The 17722-nt window shown below is 40.3% G+C and overlaps 2 protein-coding genes across 2 annotated transcripts; one reads left to right on the forward strand and one right to left on the reverse strand.

Annotated features, from left to right (window-relative positions):
- Positions 1 to 6347: 6347 nt before the first annotated feature.
- On the forward strand, positions 6348 to 11238 carry gpr19 (G protein-coupled receptor 19). The gene is made up of 2 exons (XM_085139129.1): positions 6348 to 6469; positions 8994 to 11238. The coding sequence occupies exon 2, from the start codon at positions 9020 to 9022 to the stop codon at positions 10292 to 10294; it is 1275 nt and encodes a 424-aa protein (XP_084995255.1). The 5' UTR covers positions 6348 to 6469; positions 8994 to 9019; the 3' UTR covers positions 10295 to 11238.
- A 961-nt stretch (positions 11239 to 12199) lies between these two features.
- crebl2 (cAMP responsive element binding protein-like 2) lies at positions 12200 to 15868 on the reverse strand. The gene is made up of 3 exons (XM_085139142.1): positions 15659 to 15868; positions 13466 to 13660; positions 12200 to 13047 (listed from the first exon to the last, which is right to left on the reverse strand). The coding sequence occupies exons 1-3, from the start codon at positions 15671 to 15673 to the stop codon at positions 12889 to 12891; spliced, it is 369 nt and encodes a 122-aa protein (XP_084995268.1). The 5' UTR covers positions 15674 to 15868; the 3' UTR covers positions 12200 to 12888.
- Between the last annotated feature and the right edge of the window lie 1854 nt (positions 15869 to 17722).

Raw genomic sequence — 17722 nt, forward strand, 5'->3', positions numbered from 1 at the left:
ACACAAGCTTGCTCACAACAGACAGCCTGCCCATCCACTTCTTGTGTAGAGCTTATGTTTTGATCTTCCAGTTCAGCAAATGTATATATGTCAGTGTCCAGGTATTTGTGCTCCTCCACCACATCATATCAGCGGGTTCAGTATCTTATACTTTTGTCAAGATAATGCACACTGCAGCCGACAGTTATCAGAAAGAAGCCATAACCAAGTTACATGGATTCTTTTTGTCATACAGGTAAACTAGTTATGTTATGTGCAACACTGTCATGTGCCACTCTGGTTTTATGTTTCAAATTCGTGTAAGACATCCAGAGTACTCTGATGACATTGACAAGGACATCTCCAGTTTACATGGGAAACTATTATTTCATGTTCTTGAGATTACTTATTTACATCACTTTTGAGAAAACGTATATACAGGTCTGATTCAAAACTGCATATCTATTTTTTTAATGCATGTTGAAAGGGCAAAAATATTCCTGAGATACTGTTAACATTATTAAAATGGAAGGCTATTATACAGTGGTATTACTTTAAACTGAGTAAAACGGTATTTTGATAAAAGTTAAGGTCTCCGTTTGTTTCAGAAAAAGCATACTGTCATTTATTTGCTTTTATTATTTATTTATATGCCCTCCGCGGACCATCTCTGCACTGCGTGGGTGATTAGTGGGTCCCTGCACAGTAAGTGCTGCACACAGGGACAAGACACACTCAGTTACGATCGGATCTTCCCTGGGCAGGGGGAGGTGGTGAACTGTATGCCACTTTTTCATTGGCATACATTAAGTACAATGTTTTATTGCCTACGGTGGGGCAGGTCACATACTGGGTGAAGGTGGGCAGTGTGGAGTCATGATTAAAGTCCCCTGATATTAGAAGAAGAGCTCTCGGAGATTGCGTTTGCAGTCTGCGGACCACAGAGAGTCACAGGCTGCCTCCACGGATGCTAACAGCTAATAGCTCAATGTCTGTGTTGCAGAGTTGTTCTTCCACAGCGATGTGCCCAGGGATACCACAACCGTCTTTAACAAACACTGCCAGCCCCCCTCCTTTTCCTCTCTACGCTGTCTCTCGTCTTGTCCGCCCGCAGCAGCTGGAAGCCGGGCAGCCTACTCACAGAGGGAGTGCCGGGATACTGGCACTGTGATCGGGTTAGCGTCATTAGCTCCTCAATCATATCAGGGAGCGATCTCACATTCACAGTGATTACAAGAAGGAGAGATGGTGTGTAAGGTGTCCTTCTCGGGAGACATCACCCCCGTTTCTTCCCTCACTGGGGATGTAGGGTCTGTCTGCCGGTAGCGTAGCTGCAGGGCGCAGCGCTAACAGCTGATCCCTAATGTAAACAAAGGAGCAATGCACCGAGTGTCCAATTACGGGTGAAAAAAGAGGAGACAGAAGAAGAGAAAAGTCAACATAACTAGCACAAAGCGGTAATGCATGATGGCAGAATCTGATTGCTAAGACATAAGTTAAAGCTTAAGAAAAGTAAAGAGGAAAATAAGAAAGAAGCTCAGAAATGAGCAGAGCTTGCTCTGCTCATTTCCTGTTAGCTGCCATAACAGGTAACACAGTTAAGGTTTCAGAAAAAGTATTCTGTCGTTTGTTTGCTCGATCATGCCTTAAACACATCAAAATGCATAGTGGGATTATAATACAAGTGAATACTGTGACAAGCACTGGTACTGAATAGGCAATCACTTAGCAGCAAGGTGAATCGGTGATGCATTAGTGTGGTCTGCACTTCCTCTTCTTTGATTGGGTGAAATGAGTTGAAAGTAATTGGATGAGGGAACCATGGGGAGTGCCCTGCATAATTTCAATAAAACGCCGTTTTAAACGCCGTTACAGCTGGCACAGAACGCCGTAAAAAACGCCGTTCAAAGATGCATAAAAACGGCGTTTTCTGCCGAGCGGCGTAAAAACCGGCGTTTCCGTCTGTCTTTGAACGCCGCTTTTTACGTCACTCGGATGGTGCGTTCAGGGCGCCATTCGAGTGACGTAAAAAGCGCCGTTTGTCGGAACAGAACGCCGTTTTTTTCGGCGTTTTGAATAATTAAACGGCGTTTTTTACGCCATTTCTTAACCAAACGGGTTAGAAAAGTGGCGATTTTTGGCACTAATGGCTTGCCATACTTATGTGCCGACACCGGTGTCTTAGCTAGCAAAGCGGCGTGGCTGATGTGGAGTGAAGCCACGTTAATGACAACGTGTACAACCATTGGAGATGTGAGCAGGACAGACGGGACAATTGACGGAAAAAGTGTGGACTTTATACCAGTCTTTAAATTGTGTTGATAGGCCACGTAAAACCAGGGTTATGATAAAAAATATATGCAATGTTTGGTTTTCTTCCTGAATACTATGGTTGTTTATAAAACGGTAAAAACTGCGTTTTATAAGGAAAATGCTGAAAAGCACTCTCCGCCTGTGAGGAAAAACAAAACCAAAAAAAACCCCACCCTTTCCTATTGGTGGAGTGATACATCTCCTGTTGTCAGGCCTGCAGGTATCGGGCTGTTGTTCTCCTTTATCTCGTAGTGGACAGAAAGTATTTTTTGGAGTGGCACAAATAATTTCAAATTTGATGCAGAACAGCTGATTGTTCTGTAAATAGTTTGAAACGTTTATTTAAAAAAATGCCTTGGCTGCATTTTTAGGTAAACGGCTGCAAAAAACTTTGTTTGCATAACTCAGATACCTTTTTGAAGAAGTAACTATATAATTATTGCCCAACATTGTCATTATTTACTGTATTTTGCAGACATAGAGTTACAGGACTCTCTCCCAGACCACAGACTCATAATACAATTCAGAGCTTTATAAAAAAAAAAGAAAGAAAGAAAGAAAGTTGTGTTTTCAAAATTGGAGTTCAACTTATTTTTACTCCTAATAGTGTTAACATACTACACAGGTCACGAACAAGATTTCTTTTACATTTTCATTGTAAGTGGGCTAAAGCAGTTAATTAAAAGTAGTCTAACATAAATGTAAATGCTGTAATTTGATTATTTTAATAAACCATGTAACTTGGATGGATTCGATGCTGGCATGACCACAGTGCACACGCCTGCTGTTGCTCACAGTGCTCCAAGTGCTCCAAGCTCAGGGAGTTTGTGTGTTCGCTCAGACACATGAAAAATTAGAGGGAACGTTGCTTGTGTATAATATAAAAGAAGATTGATTTTATTCATCAGTAAGATACATAACAAATATTTTCTTTCAATGTTAGCAGCCAAGATAGAGACAGTGTTTGTTATTGCCATTATTGTATCAACACTACTCTGATTCGTATAATCCAATTACTACTAGGCCAACATCAGTTATCCTAATCAAAAATACATTCACTGTATTAAAACTGTCATATTAATGTTAATAATGTTTTGTTTTGTTTTTTCATCTATGTGCAACATGATTTTTCATCTTATTTCTATCACAATATGTAGGAAGTTGGGTAAAATTCTCAAAGGTCATAAAAGGTAAGAAAAAAGGGAAACACCAAAAACAAAAATTATAGAAATAAAACCTTAATCTGTAGAAGGATAAATCATGGAACATTTTTCATTTTAGGACATCAAATAAAAATGCTTTAAAAAATAATTCAACTATTAAATAATAATTAAAAGTGTGATTTTTGGCTAAGTTACACATTACCTTAGATTCTGAGAAATTTCCCCTGATAGATTTTCTTGGTATTATTTACCTTCCGGACATTCAGAAACCTTTTACATATTTCAGTACAAATAAGACCCAAACTCAAACTAAATATTTTAAAAACTTCATCAGCTGATTAATTTTGCCAAATACAAGAGCACGTCAACATGTTTGATTATTAAATGTAAATGTTACTTACCAGGTCAAATCTGTTACTTTAATTCCAAATATTTTAAATTAAAGTAATAGTTAAAGCTTTTTCATAGGCCAATAATAACAAATAATGAGTTTTATTAATTTTTATTTGTATCTCACATAAATAAATAAATAATAAATATTTAAATTCTATTGTTGGCAGTAATTGGATACTATTTTAATTCATGAAACACCAGTTTGAAGCATCTTCACCTGATTACATGAATGAGTGTCTGAAATATTTTCTTACTACCATTTTTACTGTCTGTTATGATTATTCCTTCTCCTCTCTCATATTAGCACCATCGTTGGTTTCCCATAGCAACTGGCCTGTTGGTCTTCTCAGCACAGTGGTTGTCATGGTGATATGCTGCGCAAGCAACCCCCATCAGCATTGGACCAATAACCACAGATGGACGACATCATTTCCTTTTATAGAGCCAACATGTTGAAGGCCTGGGAGACAGAGATAGCGGGCTGACAGTGAGGACGGTCGATGGGAAACACCGAGGCTGCAGGACGCTGTAAACAACAACAAACAGCAAACACTGAACCAGCCCTGCCCTGTGTGAGCTCAGGCCCCCATCCCACCAGAAGGGGGGATTCATTGGCCAATTTGGGTGATCTGACCAATTAAAAGGGTCTAGAAGGAGGGGGTTAGGGTGTTAATGAATGAATGGGAAAGGAAAAGTTCGTCTTCATGATGCGCGATCATCTCTCAACATAAGGATCAGTGAATAGGCCTATCTATCTCTACCAGCAACTGTAACAGCCAATATATGAAAATGACAAAAGTAAAGAAGAGGTCAGAGCAACACCTTCCAGTCATGTTATGACAGTTAATGTTGCATTGTTTGTCCACCAGAGGGAACTCTGCAACTTACCTGTTGACAACATTTTTGGAACAAACAGGCAGAATGTGAACAAATTTAAAAAATGAGTGCTTACTTTTTAAATATCTGCCTTAAAAAATAGGTCAAGCCCTAGTTACTCATTTAAAATGTTTTAGTGATCTTTAAAAACGTCTCACTTTCAGGCACTAAAGATTAATCTGTGAGACATGGATAACGATGGGGGTTTCGATTCAAATAAGAATGTTGCAACTTCTTGGGACAGACATGAAAAATACTGAAATACATCAGCTTGTATCCATGAACATGAACTAATAAATGATACTTATATGATGTTTTTGTAGTGCAACCCAGTTGCAAATACTGGAGCTGTGATGGACAGGTTGTTAGCCAGCGTCGTCGCTCATCCACACTGCTTTAAACCCCTACAAAACTAAAAATGTGGCTTTATTAGGACGAGAGTGAAAGACCCACACCCAAGGTGACCGAGGGACATCGTACTTTGGATTATTTTATTTATATCATTTTAATCATAAAATTGTTTTTGTTAATGTCTATATTTTTGTCTCTCTTCCTTGAGGCCTGGGTCCTCTAACAGCCATTCCTAGGACTGCACTCTTCTGGACAGAGATCTCCAGTGTAGTTCATGGGATCTGAGATTATACAGTCCATATCAAAAGTTGTAGACCATTTGAAAAATGGCAAAAAAAATAATCATATTTTGCATGGTTGGATCTTAATAAGGTTCCAAAGTAGAGCTTCAACATGCAACAAATGAGAGGGAGACAAGACATATTTATTTGAGCATGCAATTTATTGAAAACAACGCTTAAACTGAAATAGGCTGTTTTACAGCTGATCAAAAGTTTAGGACCACATGCCTTTAAAAGGCCAATCTGTGCAAAAATGTGGATTCATTGTCATTTTCTGTCAGGTGCTCACACTGTCATGACCTTCTGATGGCAAAAAAACTTCCCTTTTTGAACGTGGTCGGGTTGTTGAACTGCATAAGCAGGGTCTCTTGCAGCACACCATCACTGCAGAGGTTGGACGCAGTAAGACAGTAGTTTGGAATTTCTTAAATGATCCTGCGGGTTATGGAACAAAAACATTGTTTTTTTGTTTTAGTGTTAAACTTTTGATCTGCTGTAAAAAAAAAAAAAAAAAAAAAAAAAAAAAGAAAAGAAAAAGAAAACCTGTTTCAGTTCAAACGTTGTTTTTAATAAATTGCATGCTCAAAAAAATGTTTTGTCTCACTCCCGTTTTTATTGTTGCATGTTGAAGCTCTACTTGGAACCAGTCTGCACTTCTGTTAAATTCATGTATTTTTTAAATTTATTATCAATTTAGCTTTTTTATATAATTGCCATAAACAGTCTTCTGTACAGCAGTCCTCAGCTGAGGGGGCTCATCATTCCCTCATGTAGCCTCGGTCCGCCCCTGTTGACAGAGAAGAAAACATCCACCCTCCTCTTCCTCAGCTGCAGCTTCATCCTCCAGCTGCCGTGATGTCTGCTGGCTGCTCGGACCTCCTCCTCCTGTGAATCAGAGACCATCATGAAGCGTCTCTCCATCCTCTGAGCGCGTATCTACCTCACCTGCGGACTCCGGGACACTTGATCACCTGCAGGTTTTGTCGGCCTCGTCCATCCTTCATCATCATCCTCTTCATCAGCAGACATGTTGTTTAGGCAGGATCCGTGACGCCGCGCTGACTGCTGATGGATGGAAGGAGCCGGAGGAGCGGCTAGAATGACGCTCGGCACGTAAGATGGAGGCTTTTATTTCCTTATCTTGGTTTTTAATCCGTATTTATTCAGAACATGGCCTGAGCCTGAGCTCGTTATTCAGAGGACATGACGTGCTGCACGCGGCGGACAGCTGCAGCAGGTGTGCCTGCTCGGTGTTTTTCCATGAGCGGTCAGGCTGGACAGCTCATCAAACTGTGCTGGTGTGAGCGGTGAGCAGGTAGACATGATGGGCTTCAGGCCGGAATCAGTCACAGCGGGGTTTACAGCACCATCATCAGCCTCCTCTGAGACACATTCGTATTTTAATGGAGGAGGTAATCATTTCAGATAGAGAGCCTTCATCGAACTGTCCACAAACATTTGGCCATGTACAGCAGATCGGCATCTGCACAGATCTGTTTTAATCAGGACTTTGGTGTAAAAAAAAAAACCAAAACAAAACAAAAACAAACAAAACAGCTGCTCATTTATTTCCATGCATCGATTAATCGATCACTTCTTTTTTGACTCTAATGTTCAGGGCAAACAGACACCTAACCTGATTATCAGTTATTGGATAAAAACGTAAATGATTTTGCAAAAAATTACATTATGTATGAAAAGCAAATAAAGTAAATTAGATCTGGAGTTTTTTAATTCTCTAATAAACTCATGTAAATCAACATATCAGATTTTAGTTGCTGAACAGTTTGAACAAAAACTGAGAAAGTTTCTGGCAGTGTGAGATCATGATGATGAACATTTGTAATTTTATGACATTATAACAATAATTAATTAGTCATTCAGTAAAAAGTGCTTTGTGTTCATTATTAATTGTTAGTATCCTGGTTATGGATGAAGTAAACTGTTCACTTTGAGTCCTTTGTATTTATATCAGAGTGGAATTTAAATGGACATTTAAATTTACACTTAAGCTGTTTTCAAATGTCTGCATGTGTTGTTTATAATATGAAAGATTTTCAGCAGGGTTAAATTACAGCTGGAGACTTATTTAAGTAATTAGTAAAGGTAACCTTATTCTGTTCATTTCCAGCTTCATACTCTTATTCCTGGACTCTTCTAGAGTAGCTTTGCATGATTGAGAGTTAAAAACAATCTCTTTAAGAATATTTAGTGCGTGATGGTTAATAAGGAAAAGCACAGGTCTGCATTAATTGTCAGTTACACCTTATACTAAATCATTTGGGGCGTGAAATGTCAGAAAGCTAAACACGCCACAAACCTAAATAATTCAGAGTGATTTATGTTTACTCTCTTTTGGTGACGCTTTAGTTTAAACTGCGTTGTCCTGCTTCCCTCGTTTACCTACCCACCATCAGTCAAGATGGATGTGGTTGCTAAGGTTAAATCCAGAAGAGTAAACACAACAGCAGCCATAAACAGAATCTCCTCTGAGAGCTTCTTCACATCCTTAAAGAGCGACCTCAGAGGAGAGCCAGCTCTCTATGGAAGATTAATCAAATCAGCTTCAGCACTGACTGGGAATTAAGTCCTGAGGTGGAGATGAGGACGGTGATGATGAATAGTTCCATGTGGTGGAGTTTGTCTTGTACCTGAGAGGAAAACATGCAGCTGTGTTTCCATCTTATCTTATCTTATTTAAACTCACCAGTATGACTCTCAGCTAACTTACTTACTGCTAACTATCTGATATCCAAACAACAAACCAAACTTTCAAACTTCCTACCAACTTACCAACCGACCATATCCCTCACTCTTTATCTCAATGCTAATCTACCAACAAGCTTCTGGAGCTGTGTATCAATGACGCTAATTCTGACTTACCCTGCAATCTATTTAAGCTCCCTGTGCAACATCAACAAGCTCTTATTAATGACTTCTTTTGCATTTAACTGAACTACAGTCAGAGTTTGAATGCAATGAAACTGCTAGTGTAGCTAAATTAAAGCTAGCTGGCTATCCACCCCTGCATCCTGATAGTGGTCCAGAAAACAGTAATAAACATTTCATTGGTGAAGTAATTTGGTACTGAGATTGTATTTTACTAGCAATAATATTACAAGGTTATTTTGTCTTATTAGTTGATGATGCTAAGTTATCAGCCAGATTAACTGTGGCATTTGGGTAGTACGGCTGACCTTATCTATTCAGGACACATTGATCTAGTAATCTATCAACATTAGCATGCAAGTTAGCATTAACTAATATTAGGCACAGTCAATTTTGATTTTCAAATCTAAACGAAGAATGACTAGCCTGTCACTAATTTTCACCTGATGTTGGCTACAACATTGAGACAGGTGGGCCTCATGAGATAAAGCAGTTTCTATCTTTTGTTAGCACACCTGCCAACCTACCACTCAGCCAACTATTAATCAATCAATTTTCTTTTTTATTTTGCATGTCTGAACTATTTATTGTTGAGTAATAACTTGGTGTAGGGTTTGTGAGGAGCTGTCGACTGTATCTGGTAATTAGGAGTATTGTTGAGATAAATAAACAGTTTATGTTGAAAAATATTTCCCAAACATTAATTTGGTTGTGGTTTTTCTAATGCCAAATGTCTCTGTCTCCACAGCTGCTCTCTGACCCAGCAGTACAGCAATGGTGTATGCCCAGACATCAAACACAGTCGGTGTCAATCCCTCCATCTACTTGCCATCGTTCATGTATCAGATGTCATTTAACTACTCCAAGAAAGAAAACTTAACTGTCCTGGCAACCTTACCCACAACTCCCCTCTGCAGCCTCGAGGGCACGTCCACTGGCCAGTTGAATACTACCTCTGTCCCTGATGAGCTGACTTCAGGTGAGGTTGCCGTCCTAGGCTTGGTATTTGGGGTTCTATGGCTGGTCTCCATCTTGGGAAATGCCCTCGTATGCCTGGTCATCCACCGAAGCCGACGGACTCAGTCCACAACCAACTACTTTGTGGTGTCTATGGCCTGCGCGGACCTGCTCATGAGCCTCGGTTGTGCCCCATTCGTCCTCTTGCAGGTTGCCTCTGGACGTTGGCCAATGAGCACAGCAGCTTGCAAGGCTGTGCGCTATCTACAGCACCTTTGTCCAGGTGTGCAGGTCTACGTCCTGCTTTCCATCTCAATAGACCGCTTCTACACAATCGTCTATCCCCTCAGCTTCAAAGTGTCCAGAGAAAAGGCAAAGAAGATGATTCTGGCTTCATGGTTATTTGATGCAGCCTTCGTCTCCCCCTGCCTCTTCTTCTATGGATCTACATCTACAGACAGTCATTGTGACTTTTTCCTTCCTGAGAGCTTGGGCAGCATAGTCTACGCAGCGGTTCACCTTCTCATTGGTTTTCTGGTCCCTGCTGGATTGATCATATCATTCTACCAGAGGGTGGTCAGGTACATCTGGAGGATCAGTGCTGATGGCCACACTGTGCGGCGGACAATGAACATTGTCCCGCGGACTAAAGTCAAGACCATCAAAATGTTCCTTATGCTTAATTCTGTTTTCTTCCTCACCTGGACACCCTTCTATCTTGCCCAACTGTGGCATCCGAGGGAGTCTGATGGGCCCAGCAGGCAGGGACTGCTTTTCTTCACAGCCATCACCTGGATCTCCTTCAGCTCCACAGCATCCAAACCTACCCTGTATTCTGTCTACAATGCAAACTTCAGACGTGGCATGCGGGAGACATTCTGCATGTCATCCATGAAATGCTACCGCAGTAATGCCTACACCATCACCGCGAGCTCCCGCATGGCCAAAAAGAATTATGTTGGGGTGGTGGACATCCCAGTGCAAGCAAAGGTGGTGACTAAAGACTCGGTCTACGATACATTTGACCGAGAAGCTAAAGAAAAGAAGGTAGCTTGGCCCACTAATGCGAACCCTCCAAATACCTTTGTGTGAATGAGCTTGGACAGCTTTGAAACTGAACTCACAAACATAAACTTGTCTAACATAGCAGTGCCAGTGGTGGCAGGTGAATTAGCTGGAGGCTAACATGCTAGCACTGTATTTAAGTAAAACGTTTACCGAATGTGTTCAGATTGTATAAAGGGCTTTTTGTGATGTGAGAAACCCTATAGCAGCCATATTGGTGATTTTTATACTTCAGATTTCAATCAGAATTTGTTTTCGTGCTGTGTTTTGATAGATCATTCTCCATGGATAAATTCCATTTTGTGTTTTGATGTCAACTTGTTAGCTAGCTAACTTTCTGTGTGGTCATCGATCATAAAAGTCTTGTAACTGCATCTGGTTTGCTACAGTAATGTACGTGGTAGATGCTAATGTTAGTAAAGGCTAAAATGTTAACAATGACATTATCTGCTTTGTCACCATGACTGAGTAACGGTGAGCTGGTTAGATACCAAAGCCCGGGATCCAAGCTTGTTTAAATAAACTGGGCTGAATCATTGTAATATAATCAGGATCAATTATGACTTTAACAACCATGTCAGCAAGACCCATTTAGGTTCAAATTTAGCTGAGTGGTCATAGCTAAACATGACAACATGCAGACACTGTTTGATTCGGTTCAGTTTCAGAATGGTGCTTAGTTCTTAAACAGCATCAAGGCAGAACTCGTTTGGTGTGGATCGGTAGCTTAAATCTTAAAGTGCGATTGCAGAGGGACTTAAGTCCTGTAATTTCTGATTGAGATGAGTTCCTCAACATCATCCTCAGCACTGCTGTGTGGAAACACTCGACAAGGATAGAACCTGAACATTTGTCCTCCTTCCAGTGTGCTGAAATATTCAGACTTGAGATCAAATGGATGTTTGTAGCTGTGATCAGTTCTCATGAAGTTTAATCAGTGTGATTAAAGATGATTTGTTATATGAAGGAAATTTATGAGTTTTTGTGGGAATATCCAGGAAAATGTTCCAGAAGACAAAAGACAGAGAAACAGAAGCAAGCTTTTAGAGAGTGAAATTTAATGAAGTCGGTAAAGTCATTGCTGCACAATCACCTCTTTCTGTTTTTAAGGCATTGGTAAATCTGAGACTTGTGCACGTTAATGTGTGGATATCTGAAGTCAGCATATACATTACAGATCAGGGGTGAGCTGCAACATTGCTGCAAAGTTATGAGCATTAGTTGGTCCTAACATTAGGTCAGTGCACCACATAATCCACTGCGTCATTGTGTATTTGACTAAAGCTCAAAAACACTGAGAAACTCTAGGATTTTCAGCAGCAGTGACCTGCAGTGATCTACAGGTGTCGCTCACCTGTGTTACAGCAGCAGCTTGATAGAGGTGCTCTTGTTTGCTTATGGTCAGATAATCAAGTCCATTGATTAACTGATATGGATGCAGTAACAACGCACTGAGGTTTTCACATAGTGCCTCTGCAGACTGCTCAGTGTGTAATAAATGATGACACAATGGGAAACATCACATGCTTCTCTTAGTCTCAGGTTATGTTTACCTGAGTCTGTGACTTGTTGAGCCTCACCTGAGTTTTTATTGTGTGGACCTTGTTTTTCATGGAAGGTAAATGTGTGTACCAACTTGCACTTTAAATGTTCCACAGTCCCTGCAGAATGAACACGGTGGCTCCGTCTGTGCAGTTGCTGCACTAACATCAGTGCAATCAGATCCCATAGTCTTGAGACTGTGTTTCATCCAAAGTCCCTCTCTTCCTTCCTGCAGACAGTCACAGCACTTCCTGCGAGTCTGCATTAATCTGCACATTGTTTACGGGACACTCATTACCTGCTGTAAGTACAAATGTTTGTGATCCATGCATGAATCTAACTATCCTGTCCTCGGATTCATGCATGAACAGAAGATACTCTGAGCTTCACTGAGGATCAAACAGTTTATTTATTTATTTGCTCTTAGACATTTTAAACTCACATTTTCTGCAATCATAAAACAAAGTGCTTCAGCTATGTTTACAAAGGTGCACAAAAAAAGAGCTTACAAGCTGTTCAGAAACAAGATTTCAGATTTTAGTGCGTGAAAAGAAGCCGCGGGCGCCGACCTGCTCGCTGCTGGTTTAGTCAGTCCTTCAGCTCACAAACGTTATCAGGATCAAACCAGAGGAAAGCCCGGCTTGACCCGATGATCAGACAACAATAACACAGCAGCTGTCCAACAGCTGCACACACACACACACACACACGTGTCACTATAAGAGTTTAGAAACAGGAGTAAGTCATGTGACCTGCAAACCACCACAGAAAGATATTGATCCTCAGTTCAGAGCATGTATTTGTGTTCTCAAGTTTAACATCTTTATTCACTGGAATGGTGATTAAGCTTTAGCTCCACAAACAACTTTCTGCTGCTTCTGTGTGAAGATGTCGGATCTGACATGCAGCAGGAGCTTTTGTCCCCCCCCTGCTGGCTGTGAGGGTTACTACATGCACTGTACGAGGAGGTGAACCATCCAGAACAGAGGGGAGGTTTATTCTCTGGAGGTTTAAAGGTCTCATGAGTCCTGTGTGAGTGATGAAATGCAGGAGAAGAGGAGGAGAAGGAGGAAAAGCATCTAACTCTGCCCATTGCTGCTACTGATGTTGTTGTTCTTGCTGTTCTTGGACGTCTTGTTGCCACCGCTTGGAGGCATTTTCTGCTCGTCTCCGGTGAGCAGAGCTTTAATCTCTGATGGAATCTTGCCCTGATCCATGGCCGAACACCACTGCTTGTACTGCAGGAGGACGACAGGAGACAAGTGAACAGCAAGTTAACAGTCTATATACGATGAATATATATGACGAGCATCTGACCTGACCTTCATCGTGTTCTCATAACCACTGGAAACTAAAAGCACAGCTGAAGTTAAACTCCTGACTCATCGCCCAGAGAGCTGCAGTTGTACCTGTCCAGGTGACTGCGGTCGTGTTTTTACTCTCAACAGAAGCTGGGTGAAGTAATGTTAATTGTGACGTTCGTGTGCATCCAATTTTCAAACTTTATTTAAATACCAGGAAACGGAGCGCAGAGAGACTTGTGTGTTTAAACTGGGAGTGTGTCTAACCTCTGTGGTCGGCGTTATGAAGCTTCTCTTTGGCACAGAGCTCAATCATGTGTTTGAAATCTGAGTTCATGTCTAACTGGTGTCTCACCATCTCAAGCTCCTCCCGCAGGGCGCAGATGGCTCTCTCCTTACTGGAAACCAACTCCTCCAGGTACTGGTACCTTAGCTTCTTCCGGGCTCGGCACTCGCGGGCGCTCTGCCGGCTTCGCTCCAGTTTGGCCTTCAAGTCGATTTTGGCAGGTTTACGGCCGCGTTTTCCGGGCTTCTTCACTTTGCCTGCCATCTGATGACAAGCAGACATGAGCGATAAATTAGACACAGGACAGAGACACCACCAGCAGACACCACCAGGTCAGTTAATGTGCTTTGAGCAGAGGTGATACCTGTTATTTCTGACTGGATTGGTTGAGCCAGCTCACACACAGAACGCCTGGATGTGCTAAAGTTCATTTACAGTGAAAGCTCTCAAATTAGCTTCCAGATTAGACCTGAATGAGCAGAGTTGGCAAAAGTACACACTTTCTCTACAATACTATTGTTAAAAAAATACTCCAGTAAAAGTTGATTTTTTATTCAAGTAAAAGTAAAAAAAGTACCGGCTCTGAAATGTACTCAGAGAAAGAAAAAGTAGCTCCTCAAAGAACATTTCCACCACCTATTTTTATGCAGCATTGACTGAACCTTGTGTTATATTAATGTCATGACATAACAATTTTAGTCGATATGAATACAAACTTTATTTCAGTCTAAATTTTATTTCCAATAATTGTACTTAGCTTGAATTGGTTAAGTAGAACATGAGCAGGAAGGAAAATAAAAACTCTGTTTTCTGGTGCCTGCATTGTAGAGGGTGACTTTATTTTTAAACAGCAAAATGAGTGCAGTCAGGGGCTAACATGGATTCAGCAGGTGGGTGAACACTAAAATCAGTTTTAATCACTCAGTGTTGGGGGAAAAAAAAATCATAACTCACTATAATTTCTACTGAGAGCTCCAGTAGTTTTCTTAGTGTACAGGTTGTGATCAGCTGACCTGCTGCTCTTTGTGGATTTACACACCTGAATTCAACCAGATGTGAGCAGATGTTTCATGAGTTGTTCTGGCTGATTTCCATACACTGACAGTACACTGTTTATGCTGTCTTTATATTAGACACTATAAAGTTGGTATGAAGGTGGAATTCAGTGAATGAGTCTCAGCATCATAAGCTAAAATTCAAATTCTCTGCTACACTTCATGTAAAGTAAATCTGGCCATGGAACCACAGCCACTGTGCACCAGTCACATACTGTTCTTTACTTTAAATCCATCACAGTACAGCAAACTAACCTGTTTATCCTGCACTAACCTGCAGATGATTTTCATGCAGGCTTTAAATAACACAGTTAAGTCTACCTCAGTTTGTTTAGCATGTTTCACAATATGAAAAAACATAGTTGCACATGTTACAGACCCAATATCTTATTGGATAACATACTTGATGAGGACTTACAAGTAAGCTTTAAATGAGCCGTCCTTTTAAATCTAAGCTCTCTTCTTCTTCTTCTTCTTCTTCTCTCTTCTCTGTATCATCCAACAAGTACGACTGACTTCTACTCACCAATCAGAACACTGGAAAACAACGTCAGCAGTCCTGAAGTCCCTCAGACCTCGGTGTGAGGACAGCAGGAAGGTTTTTTTTTTAAATAATATCTGACAGCTGATGAATATCAGCATTAAATAAATAAACTTCTTGTGAGCTGCAGACAGTTTACAGCAGGTTTGTTGTTCTATAAATAATAATTTCTTATCCTTCCTGAAATAAACATGTTTACGGCACGGGGAGCTAACATAGCCTCGGTTAGCACACAGGATACACAGCTGTAATCTAACCCGTTAAAGTAATTCCTTCTTTAACCTCCTAAGACCCAAACTCTTCCACTGCATGCATTTTTAATTTCTCTTTGATATTTGGGTATATTGGAGCCCGATGAATGTAAAAACAATTTTTGTTTTTAAGAAAAATGAGAGCCATATATGAGCATATTCGTTTAAAATTGTGATAGAACAGTAGCAGTATAATGTCCTCGTAAGTGGATATCAGGCCCTTGTAGAGCAAAATTCAGTATTTTGGTCTAAATAACCCAAAATGTGATGTCCACATATGTGGACGGGAGGTCCTAGGAGGTTAACGACACTATCGACACTGACAAAGGTGAAGTGACCAGACGTTGACTAGTTAAAGCTACTAATTAGTACCCCGCAGTTTCCTTTAGCCGTTAGCAGTCCTTAGCTAGCTCACCTTGTTGTCTTCCATGTTGCTAACGTGCAGGCTGCCGTTAGGTCCGCTCAAAGATCACACTGTGTTCCCGGAAGTCTGGACGGAACGAACCGGCTCGGTATCATCAGCGAGGGCTCCAGAAGCAGCTCATCAATCAGTCTGATCACCAATCAGTCTGACTCCCTGCGTTGTTTACATCTGCTGACGTCTACGCGTTTACGTCACTTTTTTCTTTCTTTTTTTTACAAACAAAACTTTATTAAATAAAATAATGGAACAAAGACAGCTGCCACTAAACCGGAAATAGTGAGATGGTAAAATAAATAAATAACGTCAAACCCGAGTAGATAGTCAGATAAAAACTAATTATATTCTTAACAAGTATGTTAAAATATATCTGACACACTCAAACGTTTAATGTTCAGAAGCCAAATATTAACAATTCGAAAATCTGTAAGTTAGCAGTAACAAATTCTATTTATATGTAATAAGAAAGCTCCAGCTTTAGTTTAATATATTGAATGTATTTTTACCATTTTATATGTTTAATGTGCATAAACAGTATATCCACTTAAACCCTAGTGTAATCAAAGAAGTTACCACGCCTCGTGATATTGCCTTTAAAAAGCTTGTTCATTTTACTCTGGTGAAGAAATGAATTGTTGTGATATCGTCTTCATGATTTGCAGTAGAGCACAGAGCAGGTCTTGAAAACTGCGTTCTCTAACTACACGATAAAACTCTGGGTTTCCCAAAATGAGGGAACAATAAAACTTCTGCTTTTCTCCGACCTGTTCCCTTTTCCTTTCCCAACCCTCCTCTGACCAGAAATTCTCACTTTTCATAATGACGGTCTGAATTTGGACGCTCAGTTAAAGTTTCGGTCTGAGATCACGCCATGTGAATGAGTGAAGTTTTTTTTTAGAATCTCATAATTTGGATCTTAAAAGCAAAACGCTTTACTGTCTCTCTGATGAGTTTTGCCTCTAAAATTTAAAAAGTCTCCTTAGTAAATTACATATCAAACTTTAGAATCTGTGGCTGAAAGTTCACCGTTAACAGGTGAAAGTTCACACTGTTTACCCAAATGCTTTAAGAAGTTGATACATACAGATATATTTTTCAACCTTTGATGTTTTAAATAAAGTTTTTCACCTGCATTCTGCCGTCATCTGGTGTAAAGAAAACAGAATAATATGAAGAAGGTTTGTAAGGGTCACTGTTGTCACAGAGAACAGACGGTCAGTGTGTGCAGGACAGAAACTGATGGAGAGTCTGAGCTCATCTTTACTACTCAGTCTTCAGTATACACCAATTCACTGTTGGATATGAATGCACATATATTTTATTATTTTACTTAAAGTCTTTAAAGAGCCATAACTTATAACCATAACCACCTCTCCTCTTCCACAATCATCTCATCATCACATTCAGAGGGTTAGAATTCATTAATTAATTAATTCATTCATTCATTCATTCATTCATTCATTCATTCATTCATTCATTCATTCATTCAATTATTTATATTAAGAAAACACATCCTGCTGTCCCTGAGAGTGGATTCTATGATGACATCTCCTCACAGGCCAAAGGGTCAAATGTATGTTAATCTACCCATGACCTGCTGACTAAACCTGTTACATCAGCTGCTGGAAATTTAGAGGAAATGAAGATGATGTTGTGGAAGAAGGTTATACAAATATCAGAGCTTCTGTTCTGAGTTTACTTCCTCACCAAGCTTTAGTGGGATTAGCACAAAGAGACATGGAGAGCAATCATGGTGGATCCTGCTGAGACTGTTCAGGTGAAGTATGAAGTCATCAGGCTACTGTTACACACACTTTGTTCATTCCTCTGATGTCACTGACAGTAGATGTTATTTTAAAGATCATGCCCAGTTCTGTCATGATACGTGTGAACATGTGTGAAGAGAGCCAGAGATTAATAACTTAACAATAACTAATGATTAAATGCAGAGAGCACTAGTGAGTGAAGAAGAAACACTCAGTGCATCATAGTGTAGCACCCAACCCATGTAGCTAGTATTCAAATTAGATCAAAGGGGTGTTGTAGCACTGAGTAGGG

The sequence above is a fragment of the Neolamprologus multifasciatus genome, chromosome 17, assembly GCF_963576455.1.
Source record: "Neolamprologus multifasciatus chromosome 17, fNeoMul1.2, whole genome shotgun sequence".
Classification (NCBI taxonomy): domain Eukaryota; kingdom Metazoa; phylum Chordata; class Actinopteri; order Cichliformes; family Cichlidae; genus Neolamprologus; species Neolamprologus multifasciatus.

Bases quoted from the DNA above. Each gene is read 5' to 3' on its own strand.
- gpr19 (XM_085139129.1), top strand. From the start codon at position 9,020: ATGGTGTATGCCCAGACATCAAACACAGTCGGTGTCAATCCCTCCATC.
- crebl2 (XM_085139142.1), bottom strand. The intron at 13,048-13,465 runs GTGAGACACCAG...GTCCTCCTGCAG, and splicing joins TGCGGGAGGAGCTTGAGATG to TACAAGCAGTGGTGTTCGGC.